Raw genomic sequence first — 15731 nt, forward strand, 5'->3', positions numbered from 1 at the left:
TTCCACAGGCTTTATGGGATTGCTCAAGAGCCTTTAACACTTAGGTGTGCATACCTCAGTGAAAACTGTCTGGCGGTAACATCTTTAAATAATAATTTAGGAGGCCAAGTTCAGAAAAGCATTTCTGAACATGCAAGCCTCATGGATTTCTCAGCTGTCGGTAGCTTAGACTTGAAATAAGCTCTAAGTTTTAAGCTATTTTTTGCTAGGTGAATCATATCTTCCGGGTACAAAACACCTGACCAATAATCCCACCATCACTGAATTGAAAAGCTCCCATCGCCCAGCTGGGAGGGTCACTTACGTTACTCCCGTCAGGCCGTTTTTGCAGTTGCAGATGAAAGCGTTGCCGATGGGGTCGCACGAGCCTCCGTTCCGGCAGGGATTGGGGAAGCAGGCTGTGATCTCCAACTCACAATTCCTTCCGGTAAACTGGGAGAGGCAATTGCACTGGTAGCCTGGGAGGTGAGGGACACAGAGAAATAAATCAGAAGCTTACCACTGTGTCTGTCTAGAAGCAATGGGATCATTTAGGCTACTTTACTCCAAAATAATATATTGAAGTCTGAGTGAAAGAAGCGGTTTATACTCATTCTGGTATGGCTGTGTGGTCCACACTAATGCCAGTAGAGTGTTTGTTCATCTGTGATGTCTGGACAATTGTAGCTCATCTCTACAACCAGGGACCAAAGGAAGAGCTGCAGTCCAGACCATCCTGATCATCATGATTCAATTAACAATAAATGACATCCATGCACAACTTTGGCCACAAGAAATATTCTATATCAAGTATGCATCTCCCAATACTTTTGAAAATACAGATCATATTTGCTGATAGCCATAGCCCACATTACATTTGGGGCTTCACCAGAGAATAAATACATGAGCTGAGAGCTTTTACACATCTGCCTTTTACAGGGATGACATAGTAGGGATGTGACAATAATAAAACACTTGATAGTGATAATTATCACTTTCACAGAGTGCCTCATCCAGGCATAAGCTATAAACTTTGTAATACAAGGAAAAGAATTTCATGGAAACAATGTGGAAAAACCCAAGTGGAGGCACGAGGCAAAAGCAATTCTGCATTAAGACTTTCACATCTTTTATGTCCTATCCCATTCAATTCACCTTGTTCAGTTACTCTAATTAAATTCTTTCATGAGGACAGGATTTAAAGAACAAACTTGGAACCAGGCTTACTGGTGTATTCAGCCAAGAGTCCAATCCTATTTAATTGAAGATAAATGAAATAGATACTCAAAGATCATGCTGTTTTGTTGCCCTGATACAAGAAGGGAGACAGAAGCACTGCTGTTTTCAAGATCGCAAAGTCAAGAAGATAAATGATTCGCCTTTGGGGATTCCTAGAAGCCATATTTGGTCAGCATCAGCAAGATGGGGGCTATTTTTTCATGTTTTTTACATATCTCACACCAACAGTCTGAACAACTTTCTGGACCTGAAGAGATCTGGGACTGAAGAAATACAAAACTGTGACTGCACTGGGTACTGAATTTTGATGCAATCCCTATGAAAGATTTACTGCCAGCTGGCAAAGAAGCTGATCTAGAAATACTGCAGGTAAAAATCACAGCATGAATAAATAAGGCTGTTTCGGTGGTTCATTTTATGACTGAACAGTGACATCTATAGTTCAAATATTTGCAGTAACGTTTTATATATTTTTATGGTCTCAATGAGTTTAAGTGAAATGAAAATGTTCACATCAAATATAAAACAGTTTATTCATAAACAATTCTGTTGCCTTATATCATAGCAGAATAGATATGGTCTATTTCCTAACTGATACTTTAAACCTACATAACTTTAAAGTGACTTTAAAAACCAACTTTCTGTACCTAAGTTACTAGCTGTCAATCATTCATAAGACAGAGCCTTTGAATTGATTTCTTTCCATGTCTTTTGTCTGTTTCAGCTGATTAAGTTTTGAGTTCTCAGTCTGTGACACATTCTGTTACATTTATTCACTGCAGAAAAAACTTAAGAAATTTTGATTTGGTAAAAAAAAATAATCCTTTTACGACTACGTATAAAAGGAACATGGATTTATTAATTATTGTTGTTGCCTATTGCTTATATTAAAGATGCACTAACTTCAATTAACATTCTGTACTATGAGGGCATAAACCGAATGCTCCAGATGGGTCAGAGCTATATTGGGTAACATATGAACCAAAATGAAAAGTGTGCTCCCGAAAGCCTACATTTTTGACTGAATTTGATTTAATGATGGTGAAACACGGTCAGGTATTAGAAGACTGAAATACTCAGTATGGATTCTAAGTCTAGGGATCAAAGTTAGAAATAAAAAAGGCAATACATTGAGAGAATATTAAAGCATAATATGTATCACTGACTTCTCCTCCTGTTGGAAGCGCTGCCCAGCACCTGCCAACTCTGAGCCACTTGCAAAAGCAAAGAACCTTCCTGTGACACACGTGCTCCGAGATGCAGAGCCTTTGCCCAGGAGGTCTCCAACACAGCAAAGCATATGTCGAAATTCATGGAGTAGGGCAGCGAAGAGCTCACACGATGGCTCAGAGAGCAGCACACATCGACTCGGCCAGCAGACTTGCCAGACCTTTTATCCCTCTCCAAATCTCTCAGCAGAGGCTGTAATTTTGCCCACTGCTGCACATTGTAGCCACACGGCCATGGACAAAGAGCAATCGTAAAGAAAACCCTTTTGGTCAAGAGTGCAACCTAGGTCTAACAAAGGGTTTTTATTACACTTTTCATTTAATATCCATGTAGTGTATCATGCTTTTCTTCCCATCCATTTAGCACAAGAATAATAAGCAAACTTCCCATGTCCAAGCACAAGTTGAAGAAAAGGCCAAGTGCCTTGTCCTCTCGGCAGGGGATGAAAATACCCTTTCAAGCCATCTAGGGCTTGTTCCCGTTCACCATGAAGGCACTGGGAAGTCTTGGAAATTCATCAACATTTTAAGATCATACAGAACATCTTCATATGTCCAAGAGATATTAATATTTCATTTTGCATACTGATGCTTGAAAATGTTGATATGCATTCTCCAAGGCAGCAAATTTTGTGATGTCACCACTGTATTTCTTCAGAGGGAACCAGTGGAAAGAGACAGAAAGCTCTGGTAAACACATCTGCAATGCTGCTGGAGTGGGACCCCAACACCTTCAGCATGTGCCACAGTATCCTGTACCAACAGCTGACCTGAGAGCAACAACAAGCTGTGAGCAACGTTACACCCCTTTTAGGCTATGTCTACGTTAGCAAGGCCTGCAAAGCCATGGCAGTGGGTCTGTGGAGAAAAACAGTTGGTGCTGAGGACCCAGCATCGTCAGTGCACACATTTCTGGGCTTCGGGATCATGTTAGCTGCACTCCTGGTGCACACCTTCCAGAGGGAAGCCTGGTCCTGCTCCCTGAGACCTCATGTCTCCACAGTGGGAACCAAAGCACAGCAAGAGGGGTTGATCAGAAGATTAATGTCAAAGCTCATTAATAATCTACAGCATCATGTAGATATAGTCCTCTCCTGCTTACACACAGTCTTGGGCTTTCTGGTTGTTTTATAAGGCTTCTCTTATGCTCCTCCACTAATTTGAGTCCCCTCTAATGCAGCTGAGTTTCATCTTCTCACTTTGACTCCAGCAGCTTCTCCCCGCTGCTTTGCTGACATGTCCCATCCAGAGGAAAATGGGTTTTTCATCCCAGACCTTACCGAGGAGCACCATGCTGTAAGCAAGGACACTACATAGGCTTCCTGCCTACACCTATGTTTGCCTGGCACTTAATAAGCAGAGACAGTGGCAAAAGGCGGGCACGGTGCCATCAGCAGATGGGATGCTGTTATGCAGCGAATGTCTCTGTTGGTAGCATTGCCAGCCTGAGCATCTGAACGTCTGTCTGTCCTCAGGTTTACTTGGCTGTATTAAAAAGAATGCTCCGGACTTCTGCCAATTTCTTTTTGAACATGTGTATGTTCCTGTTTCTATCTATCACAGGCAAGAGGAGCTGGCTTTTATCTGTTACGTACTTTGGCTTTTCCGTTTGATCTCTCCGTGTAGTTTTTTTACCTGATGTGCTGCTAGACCTGACAAACTCTATGTCCAGACACAGGCCTGCCCTCGGCCCTGCTCACATAGTGTGTCATGGCAAGTTAATCGATGAGAAGAACTGAAGGTGAAGAGGACCTCGCTCAGCGCTTGTATCTCAATGTGTTTATAGACATACCAGGCCACCTTCAAGAACTCTGTGTTCCTCAGCCATACATATTCCTGCCACTTCAGATTTAACTTGTCTTCAAACAGATGATTGCCTCTTGCCTCTAGTTGGTACGAAAATTAACCTTAGTCTTTGTTAAATTGGCGCTTTCTATGAAAGGATTGACATGTATGTGCTTGGAAACTGGGAATTTAAATCCAGATTTCTAAAAGCATAGTTATAAAAAAGAATAAAACCCTCCAAATTTCTAAAAAGCTTTTAAAAAAATTAACTGCTGTGCATTTGGTATGTTCACATTACAGCATGCTGGTGTGTTTGTGCATGAGAAAAGCAAGATTAAAAACATAAGACCAGGTCAGTTCACGACTGGGGTATTAATACACCATTTTCCCCTGATCTCATTCTTATGAACTACCTAATCCTCAAAACAACCTGTATGTTAATTTTGCCAACATGCTCTAAAACCTGTATTAAAACCACCACCAAAGTGCCAGGTTTTAAAAAAAAAAAGGCAGGGGGGAGAGGGAAAGCAAGAACTTTGTGTCCTTACACTGTCCACGGCCCTTTGCTCAGGAGATGTTTCTGCTCAAATGCTTCATGTTCAAATAAAATTGCCTACTCATATAAGCCATTTACTTCAATCAAAGCCAGATGTATACAGGACTGATCAAATTAAAAGGAAGTAACTATACTTATAATTGCAGGCTTTACAAGCACAAGGCTTGTCTCTGTGGTTGAAAAGCTTGGTGCGGTGTTCAGATTTGATTACAGTAAAGCTTTCTATTGCTGTGATTGCTGATGTTGTTACTCAGGCAGATAAACATACACTTACTATTGGCAGACCTGGTAACAACACTCTATGATTAAGGTTGTGTGACATTTCCCATTTTAAGACCTCATATTCAGCAGCTTATAGCTTAACCACACTTTAAACACTTGGTTGAATTTTCTTGGGAAACTTCAGTACAAAGAGCCAAGTTATTTCTGAAAGTTGTGCTGTTTGTCAGGTTCCAAAATGCGAAAGCTATCTTTAAAATATCTTTACCGACCCATACTTATAGGTCGGGACTGAAAAGTCTGGAAGAATGTAGCCTGTATTTCAAGGCTGTGGTTTCCAGTGTCTCCAAGAAAATTGTCCTAAAGTTGTATATAGCTCTTTCTGCCAGGAGTCTCCTGAGCTGTCAGACTTGGTGAATGCTCTTACTCCTTTCCCAGCCCCTTTTAAGCATATATGGTGTCTCCTTGTGGGGTTCTGGACATACAGTGCCCTCCCTTCAACCTCTGACAACGCCGGGCAGACGCTGCTGCCGTGGGACTTGATTCGGACCCGTGGCAACAGACAGGCACAAGCAGAGGTTCACGTCATGGTTGCTTTGTGCTGGCCAGACTTTGAAAGCAGAGAGGTTCCTCTGTACTCTCGGTGATGTCTTGGAGCACCTGAGCTGCCTACGCTCCCTGCTGCAGGCTGGGATTCCCGTTTTGTCCTCCCATTCAATATGCTGAGAGGTCAGACAGAAAGAATCATAGAAGAGGTGGAAGGGACCCACAAGGATCATCGTGTCCAACTCCTGTCCCTGCATAGGGTAATCCCAAAGTTCACACAGCCAGCACGGGTCAACCAGTCCTACGCTGACTCTTCTTTTGGAGCAAAACCTTTGCCACTGGTCCTGAGCTCTGTGCAGCCCATACACAGTGTTGTTCCTGTGCCAGGCACTTTGAAATTCCTGTGAATTTACCCATAGGAACCCTGGCAGCAGCAGCGTGGACACACTCCTAGTGCATACAAAGCACCACTTCAGCAATTCCCCAAACGGAGCCGTAATATTACCCTGTTCCCATAACTGCGGGATGAAGTGGAAGGTAATGAGAGGAAGCTTCTTATTAATGGTGAACAGGGCAGTAGGCATTTCTATTGAAAGGAAGAACTCACAACAGGAATACTATTATTGAGGTTTGAGTTTTAGATGATCAATTTATGCAAATTATATGTAAATTTGACAAGGGCCCTTTGATTTCTGGCCTGTAGCCAGCAGCTCTTTCATGTTATAATGTGGGGTAACCTTTGCTTGACTGTTTACTTTTAAAAGTTAGCTATAAATCTGAGCTTTCTTTTCCTCTCAATTTCCTTGTACAGCACAGTAGGGTTTTTGTAAAATGTTAACAGTATATGAAATCTGCTTTGTAAAATTCAAATTAGAGGATTTATTTATTGGAACAAATCCTATCATTATGCCTATTTAGGAAAAGAGCATTATTCTCCAGAAACTTTAATAGGAGGATAATATCACAGAAAATATTAGTCAGGAGATTGTGATGCTCCTGAATGCCCTTGGACTGGGAAAAGGAGCTTTGCATGGTATATTTTTGAATGCTTTCCCCCACCAAAAAAGAAAAATGTTGCCATTTTCTTTATTAAGATAAAAAATGACGAGTTATTACTTTTTTTTTTTTCTATTTTAAATGAAAGTCAGCTGCTAACATCTATGTCAGCAAATACAATGGCTGATGATTCTTAAATGCATGCAATTTGTGGGTCCAGAACTAGCATTTGCAATGCTGTTGGGCTCTCTGCTGTATGGAATGTAATTACGTGGCCTTTTCGCATATGGACGACATTAACAACAGCATCTCTCTGCCTGGTGGAAACAAAAATGCCCATGCCTTCTCCTTGTGGGCTGGGCTGCACAACCACTGACGTATAGTCAGGGCCCATTGCGCTGGAATGATGGCTTTATAACAATCCTTTATTTACATACACTGCTGAGGCAGTGAAAACAGCGAACAGATTTTTGAACGGCAGGCAGCCGAAACATCCCCGCAGGGCACGTGCCCCTCGCCGAGGCAGGAACGCAGGCAAGTTAAATCAGATCCATGACTGCTTTCCAGTGGTGAATTCTGTTGACGTGAAAATGGTGCGTGCCATTCCAATAACAAAACAGGTCCAATCTCCAGCACAGCCTGTCTCTCCCCCGCCCCACTGCTCCCCTCCTTTTGAATTGGCATGCACATGGCGCTGGGAGGAAAAGAATTACTGTAAAGAGTTTCATTAGAAAGGTTTCAATTTACTCATCACGAGATTGCTGAGCAATATTGTAAATAGACTCAAACAAAATCAATAGAAGGAGCTGTTCTCGTGCTTCCTAGGATGCTAGCTTGGCAAATGGTTAACCTCATTTATTAAGTATGGAGTGTGAATCAAAGCCATGCTACGTTCATGTACATACTACAGCAGTATTTCCTAGGGATTTAAATAATCTTGCTTAGCAATTCTCACAGTGGCTGCAACATCCTTCTGCCTCGGAATGATTTTCTTTTGCCCTTGTTGTGCAGCCCTCATTTTCTTTCCTTCCCATGGTAAATAAAGACACTTAATGACACAGACATGCAGCAACATTTGTCCTCGTGTTGTATATCACATCCTGGCCTGCCAGTGCTGTGCTTCATTCCTCCCAACTGTTCTCCCATCTCCTTCCAGCGACAGCAAAGCTGAGACCATCCCTAATGCATCCTTTGCCCTGGCATGGGAAAAGAGGAGGCTGAATCAAAGCCAAGGATCCAGAGGAGATGCTAGTTGAGACATCTCAGCATCAGGGCTTCCTCTATAGGGGCAGGGTTATCCAAATGAGAAACTTCTTCTTTTGCTCAGATCTCACCAGATCTCAGCCTTGAAAATTAAACTGTTCTCAAGTTTAGGAAGTTCCTGAAGTTTAGAAAAAAAATTGTGCGAGGGAGGAGAGTCAGAAAGGAAATATGAGAACAAAGCTTAAAACAATGAAAAACAGAAATAACAGTTGCAGGTGCAAGGGAACGGCATGGACACGTTAAAGTAGAAAGCCCCGGACAGTGGTTAAATGCTCTATAAGAAAAGACTTCAGTGGGAACTTCCCTAGGGAACCATGGCCAAAACCACTGACAATAAGTGGATGGAAAGCTCTGAACTTGCAGAAGACCTCTCTGTTGAGCATCCTCTTCAGCCTGTGAAATGTCCTTGCTAGGAGGCAGGGGTGGTAAGATCTTGCCAGCTCACTGAGACCAAGCTTTAGTCTGCCAGAAAAGGTGAGCAGTACTGCCTGCTCATGCAATATGGGGGACCGGACAAGAAACCTGAACACTGCAGAGAGAGAACAGTCCTAGAGGAAATGTTCTACACATATACCATTCACTTTTTTCCTGACAGGACACTGATCATTCTTATGGTCTGGTAATTTGTGTACTGCACTACTGGATACTAAGTCACTGGCACCAAATCACACAAACCACTGTACAACCACTGGATAAGAAACTCCAACACAAGCACAGTTTAAATCGATGCCCTATAAACTCTGGATAATACTACTTAGACCTTGAAGCACTCAGGCCTCTGCGGAAGCTGTAAAATACACTTCTGGGGAGGGGTGTACAATGGTGTGGACTTACTATTTTCCTTGCAGACATGTAATCAAATTACTCACTCACAAAAGGACCAAGGTGTTTGTAGACAGCTCAGTAATTATTTGTGACAGCTTCAGAAACACAGAAAGGCAACAGAGTCGTTGCATCTGTGATGGAAGTTTGAAATCACCACACAACATTTTGTGTACAGCCTTCGATGCTGTAAATGTATCCTGAAAAATCCAGCTGAGCATTACAGTAATTGTGATTCTATTGGTTTCTATAGAAATTGGATTATCCCAACAGCCAATAAATCAATTTCCTCCTGGAACACTAATGCAATGAGAAGGGGCACCATTTCACCGTTATTTATAGAGCAAACAGCTTTTACACAATTTGCAATACCTATCAGAGTTTTATAGAGTTCATGAGATTTTTCAAGCATGTTGCTGCATTAAACCATCTCTGGCAATAAATTGTAGGGGAAAATGGGGAGGGGGTGGGAACCCATAAAGCAATTCAAAGCATTTACCACCAGATGGCACGCCAACACAGGTGCCGCCGTTCTGGCAGGGATGCCTCTCGCAGGCATCGGGATAGAGTACGCAGCCAAGCTTTAATTCCGTCAGACCAACCACTTCTGCAAAGCTGCTGCGCTTGTTCTGGAGTGGCAGCTCGTTGTTGTTTAGGACAACTGAATCCAGGCAGCCCTGGAAGCCGCTCAACACCTGCGTTGTTCTCTTGTCGGTCAGGCTGCGGACGTTATCCACCTGCACCTGGGCGCCGAAGTACACGGAGCTATCGGTGCTGAGAGTCTGGAAATAAAGGGGGGCTTTGCGGCGCTCCACGTAGCTGTCGTCCAGGGACAAGCTGGTGAAATTGCGATTCAGCTCCAGGAAAACCGAATGCCAGCTCCCATCATTAACGGCCCTGCCAGAAATTCCCAGGATTCCCGGGCCACTTCCACAGTCCAACTGGAACCACAGTTTGCCATCGACAATCTGTGGGAGGAAAACAGAAATCAAAGCACTTCAGGAACTCGGCTGTCTGGTAATATGCTTGCACAGGGAATGTGGAGACAGAGAGAACTTCTAGGCAGTCTCTATACAATTTTAAAGCTGTTCTCTGATATGACTACAAAAAAACTGCGCCTGTGTCATCAGCAAAAATATAAGGTGATAAACATCAGCCTACTTAGAATTTACTCGAAGCCAGTTACTGCAGGTAAACTGAAAATATAGAAAAAATATAAAAATACAGATGCAGACAGAGGAGAGGACTGAGATAACAGTGTATCTCACTGAAATGGGCATAGACTCGAGGACCTGTGTTCTGCTCTTGGCTCTGCTGCTAAGCAGTTGTGTCTCTCTGAGCAAGTCCTGCCATCCACCCCTGTGCTGTGCATCTGCTCCTGGTTGTTGATGCTACCAAAGGACAGTTCCTCAGGGCAAGCGGCTGTTTGAGAGAGGCTGTGGAAAGGTCAGTGGCCACTGCTTTCAGCTGGGGATGTTGGGTGCTCGGCTCACACACACATCCTGTGCTTCTCTAACCTTTTGGAGCATTTCAGCAAGGTATGGATTTGTCCTTAAGTGTTGCAAGTTCAGTTCCTCTACGGACAATAGTAAGAATCTGGTTGATCAAAAATCAGTTATTTTCCTAGCATGCTATACTACCTGTTCTGGGTATACCTCGTCAATGACATAAGATGGCTCCTACTTTTCTTCCTTTCCTCGTATTCAAGCTGGGTTCATGACTTCAGAGGAATTGTTAGGATTTCTCACTCTCTCTCCTGCCCTTCACCCATCTGAGGTCCTCATAAAGGGAAAATCTGTGCCAGCCTGGTAGGGCAGGCAAAGTGCAGAGTGAGGGAATAGGTATGAAGTGCTGCTTCCCCAATTAGTAGTTTACTCAAAGATTTTAGGTTACTTTAACAGATGGCAGATAAGTTTAAAATGGCTGACAAGGCTGGAAATAATTTCTTATGACACATTAATTGGATTCAAGCTCTCTGAAAGCTCTTGCAATTATTTTACCTTTATGTCATGCTCTAGGAAGTATTTATTTCTGCAAACCCCATCTCAAGACAGTTTCGTCCCATTATTTATCCCCCTGAAAAGTTCAGGCGCTGTGTCCTTTTTCATCCTTCCCTGCAGCACACATTGTGCTCTCACTGGTTTATCTGTAACACAAACCTATTGCCCTCCTCCAGCAAAGCAGAGTTGCCATAGCTGTCAATGTAAGACCCCTCCAGAGCTTTGGTGGCCTGCTAAACTGGCATGACTAATGCAAATGTGAACATGCTGCATTGTGTCCACCTGTCTTTGGCCATTTTTGGCTGTTTCTGGCATGAACAGTTTAAAACTGCGTTAGCTAAAGACATCCCTTGGCATGTGTCTGAACTGGTGCTCAAACTCTTCTCTGTCAAGCTCTCTGATGTGGCTTGAAGGTAAACAGGATACTGTTAATCTACAGGAGCAGACTGTGCTGTTGTGTCATTATCAGCATTTGACTGCCCTGGAGGTTCACAAAACTACCTGGAGGAAAGCTAAGGGTAAAATACTGACTTCTGATGATCTCTGGACTTCCTTCTCCTTTCCAGACCTCAGTCTCTTGACCAACTGAATTAGAACTGGGCTGTAACCTCAAGCCAAGTCACACTGGGCAGTCGGGTGTAAACCACACCACTCCAACACTCTGCAGTTGTTTGGAGGGGGACACACAGAGATGCTAAGCATGCGACAGGCTCCCTGTAAATGTACCTACTTACTTTGCATGACATGAGTGGTGTTAAACGAATACACATGTAGAAAGAGCTAGAAGAACAAGATTTAGTCCCCTGCTATGGGCAGCTAACTATTTTGAAGTTCTTGACCCATAGGCTGTGATGAAACTGAGAAGTGAGATCTATGATTGCAATACAACATACTTGAGGGATGGATGTTGCCTGGTACTCCTACAACTCAATCAAAAAAGGCTAATGGGTGTATAGAAAGATATGTCTGGATCATTTTTCATTTAAATTTTTTCTTACAGGACTCAAAACTCAGCTGTAAACTATTTCTGTAGATTGAAATTGGGCCTAAAGCATCTGCTCAGGAGGAATCTCAGTAAACAAGATGCCCTGATAAACTGAGCTGGTTTCTCTCCAGAGATGGAGCGGTAGTTTCTTTTCTCCCTGCACAACAAAATAGTCCACAAACCTTGAAGGCACTGCTCAGAAAGTGTGGTCTGGCTCAACAAGAATACAAATCAAAAAGAAAAATACATGCCAACCTATTACATTTTGAAAAACAGCCATAATTGGATAAGCAGTTAACTTACTTCTAATTCAAAAGGCTTTTTCCTATGGAAAATGTTCTACTGATTGCGTATAATATACATATACCTCCCCTAAGACTACTTATACCCTGAAGGACCTACTGCCTGCATGGCTATTACCCTTACTCACAGAACATGCTTTTCCAATTATCTTTATAAATACAACACCACGTATGAGCACCTGGGATAAATATTACGCCATTTGTATATGGGAAATGATCATCTAAAAGATTTGCCATTAAAATATGTTTTATACATCTTTCTCATCCACTTTTATTTTTTTTACCAGCAGATTATCTGACATACACAGTAAATATACATTGCCTGAAACACTATGTTTCCTCCCTTTTATTAAAACAGCACTAGTAACCCCCACCTCAGGCTAGAGCGAAAGCTGGAAAGGATGGCCCGACGCTTACAGTACTAGCCTAAGATATGATAGATATCCATGGGAATCCACACTCTGCAACACTCTTCCTCTGGGATCTCAAGCAAGTCATTAGTTTCAGGTCTCCATCAGTGGAAGAGGGATAACGTCATTTCCCCACCTCACACCACGGTGTTATGGATACATACATTAAATCCTGTGACATGCCTAGATACCCCTAGCAATGGGATCTTAAAAATATGTTCCTTAATCAGATGGTCACAGGCCTTGATGTGTCAGGGCAAGCAGAATGTATTTGTACCCTGCTGGCCCTGTGGCCCTAGAAGGGGGAAGAAGAGCAGAAATGTCCTGCAAGGAGCAGTGGCTGCAAAGGCCCTGTCTGCTGAACAGCTGGGCAGCATGGAGAAGGTTTCATCACTCAACAGGGCAAAACGATGTATCCACTTCTAAGCATGCAGAATTCGACCATGGATCTTTGACTCGGGAATTAATCCCTGGTGTTCCCGTGATTTTCTGTAACCGCTGTGGTGTTGGGGACACTGTTCAGGCCCCAAAAGGGGCTCCTTGATTATAGCCTGGACCTCAGTACCAAGAAAAGCTGCACTCCATGTTAATTTCTTAGTAAATGAGGTACATCCAAGCAAACAGTGTGGAAATCCAATGAATGGCCAATGCTGTTGCCCAGGCTCAGCAGTTATCCAGACAATAATGTCAGTGGGATGACTGGCCTGGTTGAGGGCTGATAGCACCAGAGTCTCAGTTCAGGACTGAACATGTGCCACTGCTTTTTCTGCCATCTGTGTGATGTAAGAGAGCTTGAGTTACTCCATCTCACAGCAGAGAGATGCAAACTCTGCAGCCCCTCGCTAATGCAGCCTATGATGCCAGCAGACACGTCTGCACCAAGATGAAAGCAGAGATACTGCTTCATCCTACCCGGGCAAACAATTCCCATGCTTCCATCTCTCAGAGCTTTCCAGGCTTAGTTACAGTATCTCTCATTATAATTCTAGAACAGAGAGGTTAACGCATCCTTAGGCATGTGTGCTCTTACAGACGCAAAATTCCTCAACTGTAGAAAAGTACAAAGAACAGACCAAGGTTCCAAAAGCTGATGCAATCTGTTACGTTTCAACAGTTTCATTTGTTGAGCAAAATGGAGCCAAACACATACTGTAAATTATATTAGAATATTAGCCTGGCTAAGGTGTCTGGCTAACATCCATATTTGTGTATCAACATAGGTAATAAAATGATCAAATGGTTCCTCTGAGACCCCCTTAGGCTCACACAGTCCATCTGCAGTCACACGCCACGGATACAGCGTGCTGCCTACTAATCTATCTGGGGAAATATTTCGTTAGCCGAATTACATTTCAGGTTCGTTTGTGTAAAACGGTGTATTTAATTAAAATATTACTCGTTTCAACTCCAGCCATAACGGGGATCATATCCAAGCTTCAGTCTTATCCAGCATAAGCCATGCAGCAGTAATGCATTAAAATGTATAATACACACTTAACTAAAACATGCAAAGTTTCACATTAACTGCCTGGATGGAAGAACATATGCCTTTTACCATTTAGCAACTATATTTTTGGCATGATGAGAAAGTCTTCCTTACCTATTTTTAATCTTTTAAATTTCACAAAACAAGCTGAATTTGTTATATTCACTGAAAAAATGAAATAAAATGTGGAATTCTCTTCTGCAATGGCCTTGTAATGCTTTAAACTGTTAAATCTTACTTTACTCAGACAGATGTACTTTTACTCAGATGCTACATAGGAAAAAGGAAATGGTGATTCTGGTTTTGGCACACATGATCTTTTCGAAGGAAAAAGAAAAGGCCATTGACCTGCATCTCATTTTGCTCCAATTGTCTTAAAAGCCAGAGCACACAACCAAAAAAATGGCCAACCTCTCAAAATCGATGGATGAGATGCTTTATTTGAAACAGCTGAATAAATAACACCCTTATTATATTGCATCAACACAGTGTAGCTGGTAGGCTTTCAGCAAAGTAGCAGACAAGCAGTTTGCTCTATGGAATTGATTATTCATTCAAGAAGGACACTGTGTTATGATTATGAAATATTCCCATCCCCGGAGTTATCTCTAATGTATGAGCTCCCAAAATTAAGCTGGTCATTTAAACACTGAAAACCATATTGCAGCATTAATTTTTAAATAGACGGCATTGGGGGAGACTTGCTTCAAAAAAAATCAGTGCCACTATATGCCCCAATAGTGGTCATGTTTTCTGCTCGTTCTCCCATGGGCTCGTACTACGTGGTGGGTCTAAATTTCTTCCACCTCTGCCAGTGTTTGGAGCTCAGTGTTGGTGCTGGGCCCTCTGGTGCAAATCCGGCAGATACTTAAGTACATGTTTAAAATTAAGGTATGTGAGTATTTCCAATTGCATTCAAATACAGGAAGTTAAGCAAGCGATTAAGTGCTTTGCTGGAATGATGCCAGAGTGCTCAGAAGAGGACAGGATCCCATTCTTTATCCTCTATTTGGAAAGCTCCTCCTCATGTTTAATTTAATTGAAAGCAATGCTCAAATGATAACAACTTCACATTTATAGACTTCTAATTAATCTCCTTAATGGCCTCATTTCTGAGTACCTCCTTATCTCACAACATACATACCTGGTTAAAAAAAAAAATGGCCTTACCTCTGGTTTGCAAATCAAAGAAACATATGCTTGGAAAGTCTAAGTGTGACTTACTTGAAAGAATCTCAGGGATCCCAAAAGTACAGTTCATGAATCAGCTGCCATCCCTGAAGAGACCTGCTAGGGTTACATCCCTTGAGCATAATGCCATTTGTCTGCCATAGAGCACCTCTGTGAGACCTTGGTTTGATGTTCCTCTGCTAAATGACCTTCACAAACAAACCTCAAGCAATTTCTGATCTTTTAAGTGATGCCATTTCTTCAAAAAACATGCTGAATGTAACGCTTCGCTTCTTTTTAAGCTCTACACTTATGGAAGCCAAGGGCCATACCTAGGAAAAGGACATACCCACTGCAACAGCAGATCCTGCCCTACCTAAAAGCCAAGCATAAGGCTCTGGGATAAATAACCTTAATCTAAAAAGTGAAGAAGTCTTCATATTCAGTAGGAGAAACATTCTAAGCAGTTGGTTTCTGGAATTAACTGGACAGCAGTGAGGGCATATCCTCCAACCACAGGCACGGGCACACGGGAAGAACAGCTATTTCAGCACGCATCATTTTGCCTCTATGGTCACGTAAATGGCCAAATCTTACATCTTGTGCGGATTGGCTCCTGCATGCAGACACACATAATGTTCTTATAACGAACAGCACCCAATGGAGCATTTTTCCAAGTGCGGTACCACTAACAAGCTGCTTTTTTGATTGTTGTTGCTGCTGCTATTGTGGAAATTGCTGTTT

General features: G+C 42.5%; 1 protein-coding gene across 4 annotated transcripts in view; it reads right to left on the reverse strand.

Moving 5' to 3' along the window:
- Positions 1 to 15731, reverse strand: part of FAT3 (FAT atypical cadherin 3) — a gene marked incomplete at its 5' end in the record, with an annotated part of 328465 nt that overhangs the window by 13848 nt on the left and 298886 nt on the right. For all 4 annotated transcript variants that reach the window (XM_082063483.1, XM_082063481.1, XM_082063482.1 and 1 more), the window contains 2 exons: positions 305 to 458; positions 9134 to 9602. In XM_082063483.1, the coding sequence (XP_081919609.1) occupies positions 305 to 458; positions 9134 to 9602 (623 nt within the window). The remainder of the gene's footprint in view (positions 1 to 304; positions 459 to 9133; positions 9603 to 15731) is intronic.

This window comes from Streptopelia decaocto, assembly GCF_964273445.1.
Source record: "Streptopelia decaocto genome assembly, chromosome: 1".
In the NCBI taxonomy this organism is placed as follows: Eukaryota; Metazoa; Chordata; class Aves; order Columbiformes; family Columbidae; genus Streptopelia; species Streptopelia decaocto.